The sequence below is a fragment of the Manacus candei genome, unplaced genomic scaffold, assembly GCF_025592945.1.
Source record: "Manacus candei isolate 608988 ecotype Guabito, Panama unplaced genomic scaffold, ASM2559294v1 h1tg000053l, whole genome shotgun sequence".
NCBI classification, from domain to species: domain Eukaryota; kingdom Metazoa; phylum Chordata; class Aves; order Passeriformes; family Pipridae; genus Manacus; species Manacus candei.
In genome coordinates, this window is record NW_026138101.1 from 3,950,276 (window position 1) to 3,967,584 (window position 17,309).

At 58.2% G+C, this 17,309-nt stretch overlaps 1 protein-coding gene across 2 annotated transcripts; it reads right to left on the reverse strand.

Moving 5' to 3' along the window:
- Window positions 1-646: 646 nt before the first annotated feature.
- Window positions 647-12,748, reverse strand: LOC127477502 (adhesion G-protein coupled receptor G1-like). Of its 2 annotated transcripts, none has more exons than XM_051801895.1 (14): window positions 12,108-12,748; window positions 6,823-6,910; window positions 5,889-6,314; window positions 5,271-5,469; window positions 5,042-5,189; window positions 4,830-4,958; window positions 4,491-4,607; window positions 3,942-3,987; window positions 3,494-3,594; window positions 3,295-3,410; window positions 2,653-2,927; window positions 1,951-2,062; window positions 1,430-1,698; window positions 647-1,263 (listed from the first exon to the last, which is right to left on the reverse strand). In XM_051801895.1, the coding sequence occupies exons 2-14, from the start codon at window positions 6,860-6,862 to the stop codon at window positions 1,148-1,150; spliced, it is 2,094 nt and encodes a 697-aa protein (XP_051657855.1). In that variant the 5' UTR covers window positions 6,863-6,910; window positions 12,108-12,748; the 3' UTR covers window positions 647-1,147. The 2 variants fall into 2 exon arrangements, with proteins under 2 accessions (XP_051657855.1, XP_051657856.1); XM_051801896.1 differs by having other exon boundaries at window positions 5,271-5,394; window positions 12,108-12,746.
- Window positions 12,749-17,309: the final 4,561 nt, after the last annotated feature.

The window sequence follows — 17,309 nt, forward strand, 5'->3', positions numbered from 1 at the left end:
CTGCAGCATTTCCCTCTTGGCTCCTTCTGCTCTCTGACATGGGGCTTTTTGCTTTCCCTTTCTCTCCCCAGTCCTGCCAAGGGGTCGATGGCACCCACCAGCACAGTGACATGCTGGAGCATCCCCCTCCTAAACTGGGCATCACCACAAGCTGCTGGGATGAAGCATCCCTTTCCTGGGAAGGTGTCCCTGCCCCAGGTGAGTGCTGGAAGCCGAGTGGAGGGGGATGAGCTGCAGCCAGAGCACCCTCTGGAAGGGGAAATGGTTGAACAGGAGATGTGGTGCTGCTTTTGCAAGCAGCACAGCCAGGACAGCCAGGTTCTGCCTGGCCCCACAACCACTGGAGGAGGCAACTCTTGTCCTGTGAAGTTTCCCTCTTTATATCTCTGTCCTCCACCAGCCTCCCTTTCTGGGTAGTGATGGTCCCTGGATTCCCAAGCCATTGGCATCTCCCTCCATCACGCCAACCCCTATGGCACCAGGCAGCCAGTGCTCTGCCAGGAGCAAAATTACCTGTCCCAGCTCAGAAGGATCCTACAGGCTGAAATGCCAAGTCCTGCCCTGGGAATGGGACAACCCCAGCTGAGGGATAGATCCCATTAGAGAGCCCAACAATGCACCAGGCAGAGACCCCAGCAAGCCACACTGTGAGAGGAACAACTTTAATGGGCACAAGTCCGGTGTGCAGGCATGCTCACTAAACTCCTACACCATCCAAAAATAGACATTCAACAAAATAACAAAAATAGATTATTCCAGCTGCCAGAGGGTGTGGCAGGGGCAGAGTCATTCTATCTTCCCTGGGGAAGGACCCTCATGGTGACCACCAGCAAGGGCTGAAGATGGGGCCTTTCCCAGCCATCATCCCTGGCCTCAGGGCGTGGGAGAGGATGTCCGGAGGCCCCCACTGCCCAAGTGAATATCCCTCCCTCCTTTCTGCCCCAAAGATGCCAAGCCAGTCAGGATGCAGTGGGTGGGAAAACTGGGGAGGGGGCTGGCAGAGGCAAGGGGCGGCTGGTCCCGCTGCAGGTCCCTGGGCTCCTCACAGCCCTACGGGGCGGGTGCAGTAGCAAAGCAGGTGGAGTCAGTCCTTCCCGTGGCTGTCCTCGGCGCAGGGAGCCCCGGCACGGCACGGCCACCGCGGGGCTCAGCCAACGTGGCTGCTGTTGGGCTGCAGCTTGACGCTGTCGGAGCTGCACTGCGAGTCGGGGGACTTCCTCGCCTGCAGCACCATGGTCCAGTACCAGAGGAAGATGAGGAAGCCTGCGAGAGGGGAGAGGAAGGGTGGGTGAACCCCCACAAGGCACCAATAGCAGCTGAGAGAGAGCCAGCCAGCCTGCCAGGGCTCCTCCCACACCTCATCACCACCCCACCAACACCCCATGAAAACCCCGGTGCCCTTCGGAGGAGCCCAGTGTCCCAGGCTCACCTTGGAGGGAGTTGATGATGGTGAAGATGTAGAGGGAGACAAGGCAGAAGAGACCAGAGGTGAAGGAGAAGAAGATCAGTGCCCAGGGAATGCCCAGCAGGATGCTCAGCCCAAAGAGGGCCAGGACGTGCTTGAGCTTGTGGCCTTTCTTGTTCTGCCGGAGGATCTCCCGGACCATGGCCCCCAGCATGACCGAGTTAAAGAGGAACACCAGGCTGAAGAAACCCAGGTTCACGATGTTATGGATCAGGGGGCTGGTGATCCAGCAGCTGGAGGGAGGAGAAAGGGCAGAGGGTTACACTGTGTCATCACACAGGGACTTGAGCTGGGAGGGTCTGGGGAAGCACGAAGGTGTGGTGCCAACCTAGTGCCCAGGGTGGGGGGATCCCCCACCACACCCTGGCACAAAGCCCCAGAAAAGCCACAAGGGGGCCAAGGGAAGTCTGCAGGACACAGTGAAGGTTCAGCCAGTTGACTTTACCTGTGACCAGAAACCAGGCAAGGCGTTTCCCACGACTTACATGGTTGCGCTGGTGGATTTGCCATCGATGGATTCATAGATGGGGACGGAGAAGGGGCCGTAGTTTGTCCAGTTAGCCAGGAAGATCAGTGACACACAGAGGAAGGGGAATCCTGGGTGGCAAGAGCAGAGTGAAGTGGCTGCCCTAGTCCCTGGCTTTTGGGCCTTCTGGGAGGACTTGTTGCCCCTTTCTCCCTGTGTAGAATACAAACCAACATCCTCCCTCCCAACAGGGCACTGAGGGCAGAGCAGGCAACAAAGATGCCTGGCTTAAGCTCTGGCCTGGGAGTGGGCTGTGCTGTGCTGACCCCAACCAGGGGTCTCCCAGGGATGTGGAACTTTAGCCCACAAAAGGTCATGAGATCTTCCTCCCACAGCTTCCTGCCCAAAGCACAGCAGAGATGTGTGGGTGCTTCCTGCATCCAGCCCTCCTCTCTGGGCTGCCCTGGGTGGTTTTTTCAGAAAGAGAGGATCCCATTACTATTTAAAGACCCCAAGAGGTGGCTCTCACATCTCTCTTGCTGGGTGACACCCTTGCTCTAGCACCAGCTTCTGCTCTCAGCCATCGAGTCCCCTTCTCCACCCCTCTGCTTTCAGACATCTGCTCCCACACAGCGATGTCTCCATCCCCATCCAGGCATTCCATACCCAAGTGCCCCTCCACCCTGTGCCCTGGGGGTGTCTCTGCCTCCCCTGTGCTCACCCCAGCCCACCAGGCAGAGCTTGAGGAGGAAGTGGTCATGGTAGGCGTTGAAGACTTCGATCACAAGCCGGTAGAGGTTGTAGCCCTCGATGCCCATCCAGGTGAGGCAGCTGAGAAGGGAGAAGTGCAGAAACAGCCCCCCAGCTCTGCAGACTGCCTCGCTGCTGCTGGAAGCCAAGTGCTCAGAGATGAGGAAGGTCATATCCAGGAGGAAGATGGCACCCAGCAGGTTCATGTGGATGTGCATGCTCGTGATCTGGTCTCGCTGTTTGCTTCTGGAGAATAGAAGGGTGCAGACCTCACCACCATGCCTGGCCCGGCCCTTGGTGCCCCACAACACCCCACAGCTTCACATGGGTCCTTGAAAAGATCTTTGCAGGCTTCTGCTCGCTGGGTCCATAACAACAACCAAGCAGATTTTCCAAAATCATTGAAAAGAGAGGTGTTTCTGAGCACCCTGCAGGAGGCCTGACCAAGGGGGTGGTTTCTGGAGAGGAGAACTCTGCTTTCTTCAGGCCTTGCTCCTTCATCATGCTTCCAGCCAGGCCATCAGCTGCACTTGGAGAGCTTGTGCCCTGCCAGGGGTTCACGGCAAGGGACAGGACACAGACAGGGAGCGTGGTGTGAACCATCACACTGTACCTGAAGTAGAGGAAGACGATGGTGCAAATGGACGCCAAAGCTGAGATCAGGCACCCGATGTAGGTTATGATACTCAGGTAATGCCTGTGCACATAGGTGATCTCTGGGGAGGATACCTGAGGAGAAGGAGGAAGGAGAGACAGTGAGGAAGAACAGCCAGTGGGAACAATGTAGAGAGCTGTGGGAAGGTGCTACCCACCATCAGCACAGCAAAGTAGGTGAGGTGGTTGCACCTGCACTCGGTCTGGCTGCTCCCTGTCACTGTTGCACAACCATAGCTGTCCCAGCTCCCAGAAGCAGCTGTGCAGGAGAAAGGGAGAGTGTCTGGTGAGCAGCAGGAACATCTGCCTCGGGTTCATGGATCTTTAGGGCAAGGAAAGAGGCAGGACAAGGATGAGGGGTCCCAGGCCATGCATATGTACTCAGATAGCCCACTCAGCACCAGAACCCATTCCTAGGGAAGGGGAAAGCACTTAGGTTAGCTATGGAGGGAAAAACCTGACATCAACCCTGTGGGAATGGTTTGTGGAGCTGGAGCAAGGAAGGGAGGTGGAAAGCAACCTGCACTCTTACCAGTGGGGCTGTGGTACCTTGCAAAAGGGGCAAAGGCAGTGCCTGGCTTCACACCCAAGGGCAGGGGCACTCACCAGTGATGTCCTCCTGCCAGAAGACACACAGTGGGGTCACATTCCTCTGCAATGACAAAACCATGGGCCCTGGTCAGGATGCAGCTGTGGGTTTGTTGCCAGCACGTATGATAGGGGAGAACATGGGGCAGGAGGCAAGATGATCTCAGGAGACAAACCAACCCCTATAAGGCACCTGATGGAGCAGATACCTCCTTCCAGGTCCCCTTTTCCAAACAAGGGGTTCAGCTTTGAGCAGGCACCTGATAGGGCCATGAATGAGCCAAAGGATTGTTAACTGAGAGTGTTTCCCAGCCTGGAGACTGTGCTGGAGGTGACACACCTGCCATGCAGCATTTCCTGGACAGATGGAGGCAGTGCCACCCCCAATGCACACAGTGAAGCTGTGATCATGAGGCAGCCCCAAAAGACACAGCAGTCCCTGCACAGGCAGGCCAAGGGCATGGACCTGCTGGATTGTGCCCACTCTCTAAGCTGGCAGGGCCCGAGCCTTCTTTGTCCCTCCATTCCTGGTGGGATCAGGTTCAACGAGGTTGTGTCCCCACCTACCGGCAGCTGGTCATGGTAGAAAGTGAGGACCACTGGGTCAGAGAGGTTGGCTACCACCGTGTCCACCAGGGAGATGCTGACTACCCTGTCTCCCAGGATGTGGCTGCTGTTTTCATCCTGTTGGAGAAAAAGAGGAGGCAGTGGCAGTGTGGGAAGGGAGAGCTGCTGGGTGTGAGAATCCCCAAGAAGGAGGTCCCAGGACTCTTTCCCCATCAAGCTTCTTGGGCAAGCTCATCTTTGAAGCATCTTCTCTGAGCGAGCACCAGCACCTTGGCCTGGGTGCCATCCCTGCTGCCCTGCACCACAGACACTCCACCGTCCCATGTGTGTGGGCATTACCTGGAACATGGTTTGGTTGTTGATGTCCATGAGGAGCACCCTGTGCTCCACCACCTCCTCCCTCTCCTTCACCATCATGAACAGGCTGCTTGGCAAGTCCACCGTGAACCCATGGACCTCTCCACCCTCCTGCAAGGAAAGACTCGTCAGGAGGGAGTTTGGGAGGTGAAGCAACGGGCCAAGAGCACCAGGGCAAGCTTTCCAGGACCCACCTCTCTCTGGGAAGCAAAGGCCAGGTGCTGAGGATCCTGAGCGGGCTGGACCCTCAGGACGGTTGCGTGCACAGTGGCCTTCCCGAAGGTCTGGTTCTGCCCTTCGAGCTCCACCTTGGCCAGTGTCTTCTCCAGCTCCCCAAGTTTGCTATCAGGGAAGGGGTGCAGTGAGCAGGAGGCAGTGGACACGCATTGGCAGCAGCAGGAACGGCGTGAGCCGGGAACTCACCGCCGGAGTGTCTGCTGCTCCATGGCTCCTGTGGCTGGTGCCAGGGGCTGGGCAAGGAGGCTGTCCAAGGCAGTGAGCTGGTCCTCCACATCTTGCTCCCAGACAGGCATGCTCTCTGGAGAGGCTGATGGAAAGGAAATGCCGTGAAATACATTGGCAGAACTGGCTTCCTCGTGCCCAGAACCAAGTGGGCGCGGCCCTGGGGGGAGCAGAAAGCAGACGGCTTCAAGCTGGCCCCAAGCTGGGGAAGCTGATGGTCACCCAAACCCAGAGAGCTTTCCTGCCACCCACAGCTTGGCTCCCACTGAGTCCACTGGGACTAGGTTGGTGGAGACAGAACCCTGAGAGGCCACTGCAAAGCCCACAGTTTCCCAGGATTTTAGGGAGCAAAGCACTTCTGAAAATCTCCACCTCCATTTTTAGGGATCCCAGGTACCAAACCTATCTTTGGGCTGCTTCAAGCAAACCTACATCCCTTCCATCACCCTTCAGCTGTCTTCACATCACCAGGCTAAACCATATACTGGGACACCACCAGTGCTCTGCTGATGGCTACAGAATGGGCTGGGGATGAAACAAACCTTTCATTTCCTTAAAATAACGTTGAATTGCCTTTACCAGGGAAGAAGTATTCAGCTCTAGCATCAAGGGAGGTGTTCTTCCCGTCCTTCGAGATGTAGGACACATTGAAGATGATCATGTTGGTTCTCTCAGTCTTCTGACTCTCCTGTCCCTTGGTGATGCTGCTGGATGGGTCCCTACCCAGGACGATGCTCTGCTTCCCATACACCAGCCGCAGGGTCCTGTTGGCCTTGAACCAGAAGACACAGAAGCGGTACCTGCCCAAGGTGGGGGGCAAGCTGTACTTGTAGTAAGAGTTTCTCCTGTTTGGCAAAAAGGGCCTCCTTATTATCAGTGCCTGGGCCGTGTTCTCGATGGAGATGGTGGCGGGGCCATGCTCGTAAATGACAGAGCTGCTCTGGGTCTGGTTTCGGTCCCCGCAGAAGTGGAAATCCTCTTCCTTGTGGCCACTGGCTCCCACCCCTGGGTTGCACAAGCACACAGAGACTCTGGTTTAGCCACCCCCAGCAAACACTGCATCCCCACAGCAGCTGTCACATGTGGCATGCTGGGTTCTCCACCCCAGTCATCCCAAGCTTGTCCTGGACTGGCTGCACAACATCAGCCACCTCCCCGATGTCACAGCCACACTGGGAGGATCTGCCAGTTGCCCCCTGACAGGGCAACAGGACTCCTGTCTTTCAGAGGCACCCTCTCCCATGTGCCACCACTCACACTGACAGAGACTGACAGAGGACCTCTCCATCCCCAGAAGGGAAGGGTGGAGACCATCTCCTTTCCCAGGAAAGGACACATCCTGCCCAAGAGACCCATCAGAGGCTCATCAGCCCATGACATGTTTTACCTGTGGAAGCCACAGCTGCAAACACCCCTTGGTGCCCCTCAGCTGATTTTTTGGGACTGCCAGTTACTTCCAGCAGCCCAAACCCAGCTCACCATCCCAAAGCAGGACATAGTTGAGGCAGTCTACCTTGGAGGGGGGAGAGAAGGAGCAAAAGGAAGACCTTCATCCTGGGCAGCTTTCTGCTTTGGCTTGGCCTTCAAGGTGACAGCAGAGCCTGGAAGGGCACAAAAGAGAGGGGCCACATGAGTATTTGGGTATCCTCCATGCCATGGGGTCAGGGATGGAGAGCAAAGGCTGTGCAGGTGGGACACCAGCCAGTGTCACAGCCAGCTCCATGCTGCCTCTGCCACCAGGAGGAGCCAGGAGCACCAAGCATCCACCTGGCCGTGGGCTGGAAGGATGCCAGGAAGCTCTTGGCACAGGGAGGGTGCCCCCCCACCCCAGCACAGGCCAACGACTCCTCATGGGAGGGGTCCCCTCTTCCGCTCACTGCTCCACATCTCAGTTCAGGCGTTGGCTTCTTATCAGGAGTGATAGGAACAGAAGGAAACTGTGGCTTCCTAGTTTGCCAGCCCTAAAATTATTTTCTCATGTGCTTTCAGCTCCTGCGGATTAACTGAGGAGCCAGACACATTGCAGACTGATCCATCATTTCAATCTGACAGAACCAGGCTCTCCCAGGCACATCCTGGTGATGCCAACACAGCAACCATGGCTGCCCAAATTCCTTCTGCCCCTCATGACCAGGCAGGCCACACCCTCTGCAGCCCCTTTGCCCATCCCTTCACCCAGCACTTTTCACCCCCACCGCCCTTTTCTCTGTCTTTAGTGACCTACACCCAGGCCAGCGCTGAGCACCCTTGGGTGCTGTCACACCCCTGCACTCACCCAGCCACAGTCCTTGCACCCACAGCCTTTCTCATCGCACTTTCCACCTGCCCCAGGCCACAAACTCCATCTCCAGCGCTGCTGGGAGGTACCAAGTGTCACCCCGTCCTCGCCCTGCTGTCACCTCAACGATGGGATCAACGCTGCCCCTCAGGGTGGGACAGCATCGGTGGGGGGCTTCTGGACCAGCTGGTCCAGCTAAACACTTGCCAATGCACAAAGTGAAGCTGACATTCTAGCTGGCATTCTGTCTGCCACTGCTGCACCCCACTCCTGCACCACCCTCAAACGTCCTCTCAGAACCCACCGAGTGGTTGAGTCCTCTTTTGTTTGAGTGGGTGCTGGGGCCCCAACCAGCATCACCTGCAAAGGCTCCTGATCTCTCCCAGGTGCCCAAGGGTCGTCAGATGGGAAGGTGGCGAGAAAATCACTTGCTTGAAAACTCATTAGCAGGTTTCTCCCACCAGCACAGGCTTTGTCTGGAAGTTTCTCTAGCCAGCACAGCACAGATCCAGGGCGTATCCTGCACCAGTGTACAGCCCACTCCCTGTCCCTCCCCATCTGCTCCTTGCAGTAGTTTATCACCAGCAGACGGGGGCTTCGGGTTGTTAATTAACCTGCTGCCATGGCTGTAACTGAGTGATGCTAATGAGGTTCCCCAGTGTGGGCTTGGAGGGTATGGCACAGACACGACTTGGCAGCAGTAAATGGATTTGGATGGGGCTGGCATCCCAGCACTTTGCCACACACGTGGGAATCATGCAAATATATCCAAAAAACACGGATCGAGGGTGGCAAAATGCCACTGGCAATGGAAAACACCTGGATCACTTAAAAACAATAGAAAGGCACATGAATGCCAACCATGTTGTGGTGGCAGCAAGCCAGCTTGCCAGGAAAGCATCCCCTCGGGATGGGGAATGCTGAATCCCAGTGAGGCTTCAGCCCATCCCACCGTGCTGGCATCTTTAGGACTGTATTGGGATGGTGGGAGGACAGGATCAGCCCCTTTCAGCCGTTACTCAACTGGGACCAGAAATCCCTGTGGGAAAGTGGGTGAGAGAGCTGGTATTTCCCCTTGGAGCCCTATATGGTCCTGCTCAACCTGACGCCAATTGCTGTTTCCTGAGCTGAACAATAGCGAGAGAAAATCCCCCGAAAATGGTTTTGCAGCGGGAAAACACTGCTAATCACATGCTGGTAGCTGGATGCACCAAGTTCACGTCAGGGATGAATCCTGCCTTGTCATCTTCCCATTCCCACGTGGCAGAGGAGAAAAATTTCTGGTTTGGCCTCAGAATCAGCTGGATGATGTACGAATGCCAGATGATGTAGACAGGGCCACACAGCTACACAGCTTGGAGCGGGCTTCCTCACTGCCAGCATAGAGGGAGGCTCAGCCCTGGGCACCGGGTCATATCCTCACATCACCATTAAAAATACATGCTAGTCTTGGAAAGAAAGGCCAAGGAATTATACTGAGGCCTCTAAACCTGTAGGTAAATAGGGGGGAAGAAAAGACTAAAAAACCCACCAAAACCGCCTGGTGTTTACTACTACCTTACTGCTCTCTGGATGACTTGGCAGTAGGTATTTAAGCTTTTAGAGGTGGCACGTGGCTTTGGATATGACGTTATTTTCCAAGGAGAAGGGAAGATGCTCTGACTTCTCAAACAAACACCGGAAACGGGGAGATCCAGGGCTTTTATCTGTTTTCCTTCCAGGTCCGTCAGGAAAGTGACGCTCCTCGAGATGAGCCTGCAGTTCGTCACCTCATCCTATTACCCAGCAAGGACTCGGGAACAAGATGAGTAAACTGTGGCACAGAGAGGCAAGCCAGGACAGGCTCAGGGAGATGCAGAACAGCTTTGCACAACCAGCCCACCACAGACAATGTGCCCTACAGTTGGACCTGCCTGAGGAGGTGGGGACCCCGTCGAGGTCCCTCTGCAAAGGGGATGCCTCAGTGCTGGTCATCTGGGAGCTTCACAAAGTGCCCTTGTCCTTGGCCAGTGGTGTGTGTCCGCAGGGGCCGTCCCCCCCGTTATTCATGGCATTGGCATGTGATTCCCGTCACCGGTGGGTGGCAGGGGCCGACCCGGCGCGGTTGTTAATGCCCGAGGAGCCGCGGGGCAGCTGCGGCAGTGCCGCGGTGCCAGCCCGTGCCGCGGGATGGGGTGCAGCCGTTCGGCTTTTCCCTGCGGTGTTGCACAGAACACCCAGCACTTTCAAGATGAGTCTTGCCAGCAGGACGAAACCAGACCTGATGAAGATTCCCATGGGAGCAGCACAACTCCCTGCCAGATCTGTCCTTTGCCAGCCACTGGCAGCCAGCCCTTCCCACACAGACATGGGGAGAACCGATGGGAGGCTGGCACAGGCACCTGCCAGTGCCCAGGGCTCTTGAGACGGAACATTTGCTTAAAGCTCGGTCTTAACATTCAAAAATTTTAAAAAGCTTCCGTTTCCTAAAAGCCACCACAAACACAAATTTCACAGCAAACTAACCCAGTGCTTCCTCCCATGCCAGGGTAACAGAGCACCCACTCAGTGGTATGCAAAGCCTGCGGCTTCGGCGGCAGCAACACACGTTCTGCGAAGGACCAGGTACCCCTGTGGTGGTCTGAGGGCTGCTGTGACATGGGAGCAAAGCTGTGCAGAGTGTCCTGCCCCAGCACCCCACAGCACCTCGCTGGCCAGGGTACAGACAGCTGTCCTCTGGCACACTCCCACCACTCAGCCTTCTTCGGGAGCAACCCCCTGGCCTCCTCTTGCAGATAAGCTCTACCTTCCCTTCACCCAAACCAGCCCTTTGGGTTTTAAACGGCTTCCAAAACACCCCGTCCCCTCCTGGGTCTTGTCTCCCTTCACATGAGCGAGGTCCCCATTGCCTTCCTGTGCCGCAGGTGCCAGGGAAAAGGAGGTGCTGGGCAGTGCGGAGCAGCTCAGGACCACCCTATATCAAGCTCCCAGGTATTTGACACAGAAAGTACTTAACCTGGAGCTTGGTGAGGGCAAAGTCTGCAGCACCCAAGGAGTCAGGTAAGAGACCGTAGGCCCCCAGGATTTCTGCCAAACCCCAGCTGTTGGGTGAGCTGATGGGAAAGGAGTTGGCGCGTCAGAGCCCTCCTAAAAAACAGGCGTTGACAGGCTGCACCCAGCTGGTCCCATGCAGACATTGGCATGCCAGGAGTCACCCAGCCTGCTGCCTGAAAACCCCACAACACTGTCCCCGTGACACCCACGGGTGCCACCACAAGGTGCAGGATGGCTATTCCCAGGGATCTCCATTCAGGCAACACGCAGTTGCTGGTAAACCTGTTGCTCCGCGAATAGCAGCCCCCAGGCTGTGGGATTAAAAGCTGGACTGGAACCAAGTATGCAGCATTTTTAGTCCTTGGCTTAATTCACATGGGAGCTGTGAACCCAGCAAGGGGCACGGCAAACCCCGCTCTGGCTGCAGTCTCAAGCTCAAAGGATTTGCCCCCCCAGCTCCAAAACACTCCTGGCTCCCTGCTGGCGGTGGAGCTTGGAGGGGGGTTACTGCAGCCCTCAGACCATGAAACGAGCTTTGGCTGCCTTCCCTCCTCAACAGCCATTTGGATTTGCTGCCAGGAGGTTATTCCAGGAGACTTCATTTCAATTCTCCAGCTGGTCTTGCTGGGTTTTGCTGGTCCCTCTGGAGGGGCACCTCAGGCAGTGGGCAAAGATCACCCCAAGCATCCCACATTTCATATCCCACAGCAGCATGCCAGGACCGGCAACAGCAAGCTGGGATGTTGCAGGAGGAATCCCCCCAACAGGCATTTTAGGGTAGGGAGCTCACTCTGTCGAGGCACGCCACCAGTCCCACGGGATGCTGCACCCTCCACCAGGAGGGAGGAGGGGAAAGAATGAGGTGTGCTGGTGGTTCCCACATGGTGGGAAGCAATGGCCACACGCCGGGCCGGCGGCCGGGGCTTCGTGGGGCTCAGCCCTGCCGTCGGCAGCAGCCAGGAACAGCCGGTCCCGGACAGCTCAGGGGGCTTTGTGGCTCCATGGCCCGGGAATCCGGCTTGGCTCCGGGGCAGGCGAGTGCGAGCCCCACGTAGCAGGGATGGAGGTTGGTTTCACAGACAACTGACAGCACCTTGGCCACGAGCAGAGACCCCGGGCCATGCCCAGCCGGAGGCAGCACACCCACCGCTGCGCCCCCGCATCCCCATGGAGACCCCTCCGCTCCATCCACCCAGGCTGCTCCCTGACCGAGCACCCCGGTGCCACCAACCGCGCGGAGCCCCCGTGTCCCCCCAGCCCTGCTGGGCTGCCCCAGCGCTGGCTGAGCCCACCCCGCTCACCCCCCACCCTGCGGGTGCCTCCCGCCGCTCTGCCCGCGCCCGGAGCACCGCACCGTCCCCTCCGCTGCCGGTGCCCTCCCGCCCGTGCCCGGCCAGCGCCCCTCACCGCGGCCTCTGGGACCCCCACGGCGCACACCGGACGCCCCGATCTTCCCCCGGCTCAGCCGCTCCCCGCTGCCCCCATACCTGGGCTCGGGGCGGGCTCGGCTCGGCACCGCCCGGCTCCTCACAGCCCGGTTCGGCCCGGCACGGCACCGCTCGGCTCTGCTGGCACGGCTCGGCTCAAAACCACTCGGTACCTCGCATCCCACTCAGCTCAGCGGTGCCCCGGTACCAGCGGCCCCGCCCCGGCCCCCCCGGCGGGCGGTGACTCAGCGGGGCGGGTCCGGGACTGGTGGCTTCGCACCGACCCCTCCGAGACCCCCCGAGATCTCTGCGGGGGCCGCGGGTCACCGCCCTCGGTCACGGCACCTGCCCAGTTCGGCTCAGCTCGGCTCGGTTCTGCACGGCTCGGCACGGCTCAGCTCGGCTCAGCTCCGCTCGGCACGACACTGTTCGGCTCGGCTCAGCCCGGCTGGGCTCGGCTCGTCTCAGTTCAGCACCTCGCAGCCCAGCTCGGTCGAGATCCTCCTAGCTCGCTGCGGGGGCTGTGGGACCACCGCCCTCTGTCACAGCACCGGCTCGGCTCGGCTCGGCTTGGGAGCACCGGGCTGGGATGACCAGGCTGGGAGAACCGGGCTGCTTCACCCCTCCCGGCGGGCACTGGCACCAGCATGGGGGACCTCGGCTGGGGAGAGCCGGGGGTGCCGTGTCCCGCCGCCCTTCAGCTGCGGGCTGGCGAGCATCCAAGGGCAGGCCGGAGCTGGAGGAGCCGGAGCCAGGCGGCTGCACGCCTGACTGCCAATGGGATTAAAAAATAACAATTAATGGGAAAGCAGCCGGGACACAGTGTCCCGGTGACCCCTGTCCCGCTCCCTGCAGGGAGCGAGGGAGGCAAGGAGCCGGGCAAGGAGCCCAGGCCCCAGGTGGGGGGTGCAAGGGAAGGTTCCCCCATGGAAACCGTAGAGCAGGTGGGCTGGGATGTGGAGTGTAGAGCCTGGATGCGACCACCGGGCTCCCGCCACACATCCCAAGGCTGGAGATGGGCACCCTGGCCCTGGCCGTCAGGTCCCGGTGGGAGCTGAGGTTGGAAGCGTCGAGGCAGCAATGGGTGCTGTGGGAGTGGGTAAAGCTGCTGCTGAGCAGCGCCTGCATCCAGCCCTTTGTGTGCTCTGGGAAGCAGCCGGGCCCGGAGAAAGCCGAGACGCAGGGAGCGGAGGGAGGAGGGTGGCGGGGAGGGCTCCGGGAAGTGCCCTATGTAAATAGTTGCTCTTGCAGATATTTTTTTTCGATGGCTTGAATGAGACTTTTCTTTCTGCAGGGGGAAGGGTGGAAATAACTTCCCTCTCCGGCAGGAAAGGTGATTGGACCTTGATCCATCACAACACAAGGATTGTGTCACCAGAGGTGCCATGGCTGCGCTGGGATCCCTGGAGCAGGGGGCATCCTGCACTCTTGCATCACCCCCCCAGCTCGGTTTAATTTCCAGCTCCAAGCCCTGAATTTCCCCGGCTCCCTCGGGACAAGGCTCCCATGGGAAGCAGCTCACGTGGCTGGACCGTGGCTAACTAGGCCGACCATGGCTAACACAGCCGCCTTTGAAGCCCGGCCGTCCCCACGCCTCGGGGAGCTGGGCCGGCTCTCAAAAGCACGCTCATGGCAGGCGGAGCCGCGGGAGCATCGCGGTGAGCCAAGCCTCCCACTGTGGGTCATCCCGACCGGCTCCTTCGGGAAATGCCATAAATCCACCTCCTGGGAATAACGCTGCTAAACCTAGCAGTGGCTCCTGCAGGATTAGGCTCTCCTGGGGAGGGGAATTAGGCGCAGACCCCTCTTGCCAGTGAGAAAAGGACTTTTTTCTGCTTTTTATGGAACAAAGAGCCTTTTGTCCGCACTTGACATTATCAGGAGTTATTTTTAGGTCAACGCCTGCACTTGTTGATGTTGTCTGGGATTATCTGTAAGTCGACAGGCCGTGCTGTGCCTTCAAAGATGCTGGCTGAGCACAGAGAGGGAGGAAATCCTTGTGTTGTCCCTCGCAAGGGACATTTGCCCTTGGGCACAGGCCAGCCGCAGCACTCCCTCAGCCTGATAAGCATTTATTGCTCAAGGTGGGGAATTCCTAAAAACCATAAAACTTCTCAAGAGTCCTAAAAGGTCCTAAACCTCTTAAAGCTCCTAAATATGCTTAAAGTTCCTAAAAGCACCTAAACCTCTTAAAAAACTCCTAAAAGCCTTAGAAGTTCCTAAAACCCCTAAAAGATCCTAAAATCCCTTTAAGTTCCTAAAAGTCCTGAAAATTCATAAAAGCCCCAATAGTTCCTAAACCCCTAAAAGCTCCTAAATATACCTAAAGATCCTGCAAGCCCTAGAAGATCCTGCAAGCCCTAAAATCTCCAAAATATGCCTAAAGTCCCTAAAAGCCTTAGGAGTTTCTAAACCCCTTAAAAATTCCTGAAACCCCAAGAAGTTCCCCAAAAGCCCTGAAGTTCCTAAACCCCCTTCAATTTTCTAACAGCCCTGAAAGCTCCAAAAGAACCTTAAAGCTTCCAAAACCTCCTAAATCTTCCTAAAAGCTCCTCAAGGCCCCCGTGCTGGCGGCAGACAGGCGGGAACGTGCTGGCAGAGAGGTGGGATGGGCAGATTCCGGCAGGAGAGGGCACGTCCCACCAGTCTGCTGCCAGACAAGGGGAGACAAGTGTGGGCAGGGGTGCCCTGGCACCATCTGCAGCCAAGAGCTGTGCCAGCCCCACTGCCAAGCAGTGCCAGCCCCAGCCCGGGGTGCCCAGACCCCCCTTGAAGCCCCTTGAGAGCCTCATGGTGCTCCCAGCGGAGGTGTGACTGCGAGTAGGGCTCGGCCTTGCTCTGGCAGGAGGATGAGGATGAGGAAGCAGACGAGTGCTGGTGGGAGGGGATACCTGCAGATCTCTCATCCGAATCTGGTGAGCAATGTCAGGGCAGCTTTGGGAATCTCGGGGGATGGTGATCCCAGGGGATCGTCACGGCTACCTGTGAGTGGCTGAGGGTGCTCGTGTTCCCCCGTTGCTGCTGCTCCGCCTCCCTCAGCCTTCCTCTTGGAAATACATCGGATGGGGAGGTGGATCCCCCCCCCCAAAGTGGGGGTTTCCTCTGTCAACAATAACAGCGACTCAGCAGGTGCCAGGGCTGTAAAACCCAACTGTAGGCAGAGCAATAAATATTCCGGATTATTTGTTTAGGCTCAGCTTTGCAAATAAACTCCCAGTGATGTCAGGGGAATCTGGGGGAAAATTGGTTCCAGGAGGGTATCTGCACAAGCACCAGGTGAGGATGGTCCAACGAGATGCAGAATCAGGCTCATCAGCTTCCTGGCAGCCAAGTCCCAAAGGCAGGTCCCAAAATGGAGCCAAGGTCTGCCCTGAAACTTCCATTTCTAAATAAATTTAGTGTTTTCCCCGGCTGCTTGTTTCCCAAAAATTTGGAGAATTTGTAATAATTCCACGGCTTTGTCCCTGGAGCCATGGCTGGTTCTGGAGCCTGAAGGCAGCATGGTGCAGCCAAGCCACCTTTCCTGGGGAAAGGAAGGACGGCACAACCCCTCCAGCAGCCGAGCACTGGCCTCCTGCCAGGTGAGGCGCCCAGGAAGTTGAATGGCATCATTTCTCCTTGGGAAGGTTACAGGCACTGGCTCCCCCTCCTGCCGGGAGCTGGGTTGACCCGACCCTGGCACCATGGCACTGGGGTGGTGGGAGGCTCGCTCCCAACCTGTGGTCCCAGGGGACCTCGGGGAGTGTGGCAGGGTGGGAAAAGGTCACCAGCAACGGGCTCGGCTCCCCAGGAACCAGCGTGTCCCACCAGTCTCCCCAACAGACTCAGCTCCCCGGGGACCACCCTGCCCCACGGGTGCTGTGTTCCCATTGCCAGGAGCCAACCACCAACTGGTTGTTTTCCAAGCTCCACCGGATACCGGAACAAGGTGCGTGTGTTTGTGTACCGGCACTGGTGCGTACTCGGGCACCGGCAGCCGGCGGGACTCACACCGCAAACCCCAAACTCTCGATGGGGGGGAGAAGGGGCACGGGAGAAGTGCTGGGATGCGACTCTCCCACGGTGGGGCTCACGGGGGGAAAGTCGGGGCACTTGGCACCTCACCAAACCCCCAGGCTTCTTACTGAATAGCTGAAGTCACCCGGCGGAGCGGTGAGCCATGCACAGCTCATCGCCACGCCGCGAGATGTGAGCCGGGGGCACCGCGGTGCCCGGCAGGCTGGAAGGAGGGGGCACACAGCCCCGGCGGGACGGGCTTTGTCCGGGCCGCCGGCGGGAGTAATGGGAACGCGGCAGCGCTGGCTGCTCTTTGTGCATGGAACAAAGAACAATAGCCAGCGGCTTCCTTTACTGCCCAGAAGCGGGAAGGAGCCAGAAAGGGACACGTCACTCGGCAGAGATGGGCAGTGTGTCACCGCGTGAGGCTGCCGGTGGTGCCCGGTCCCCTGCCACCGGACCTGGAATGGGCAGCACCAGCAAATGGCACATCGCTGGCACACCCTCCAAGCTACAGCCGATGGGGACCCTGCTGTGACCACAGGCGGATTTGCCGTGCTGCGATGCTGCTCTACATCCTGGCAGGCAGAGCAGGATGCCCAGCTCCAAAATCTCAGGCATCAGGAGAGGCAAAACCCCGGGTGCAGTTCCAGGTGAAGCCCGGTGTATGGGGACGCACCAGGGGCTCAGGGGTGACTCGCCGCCCCCAACAGATGGATTTAGTCCCTGCAGTTTGTCCTGGCTATTTATTTTCCATCGGCTGCATTGCTTAAACTCCAGTAAAGCATCTTGTCACCTTGAGGAGTTCTGCTCAGGGTCTGCCTTCCTCAGTGAGAGCGGGGGGAAAGCCGAGTTATCGGTTCACTTACTCACTTCCCACACTTTCCTCCATGCTGGCACGTCCCCTGATGCCAAGACAAAGCCCTGCTTACCCATTTTCCCACCGCCCTAGAGCTGCAGGTGCCCTCCATCCCTGCACTGGGTTTGGGGCCAGTGGGAGGGCTTTTGGTGAGGTGCTGACGTGGGTGAAAACCCAGGGTCGCAAGGGAGTGTCACCGCCTTACGGCCACACTTGCCAGCCCGCTGGCACCAAACGGATCGGAGAGATGTACCTGGAGAGGCCCCGTTTTTCGCTGTCCCTTGTGAGATGCGCAGTGGCAGCTCCCAAAGGGGGGTCGGAGGACCCCTCCTGTCTCTCAGGGGGCTCTTCGGCACCGCTCACCGGCTCCGCCGCAGTCCCGCATCGCCACCGGCCGGCCCTGCACC

What these genes read in the sequence shown, in the direction of transcription:
- LOC127477502 (XM_051801895.1), bottom strand. Translation starts at nt 6,862, where the DNA reads ATGAAGGTCTTCCTTTTGCTCCTTCTCTCCCCCCTCCAAG. An exon ending in GAGCAGCAGACACTCCGGCG is followed by an intron (nt 5,190 to 5,270) that starts GTGAGTTCCCGG and finishes CTTCCCTGATAG; the next exon opens with CAAACTTGGGGAGCTGGAGA. An exon ending in CTGGCAGGAGGACATCACTG is followed by an intron (nt 3,595 to 3,941) that starts GTGAGTGCCCCT and finishes TCTCCTGCACAG; the next exon opens with CTGCTTCTGGGAGCTGGGAC.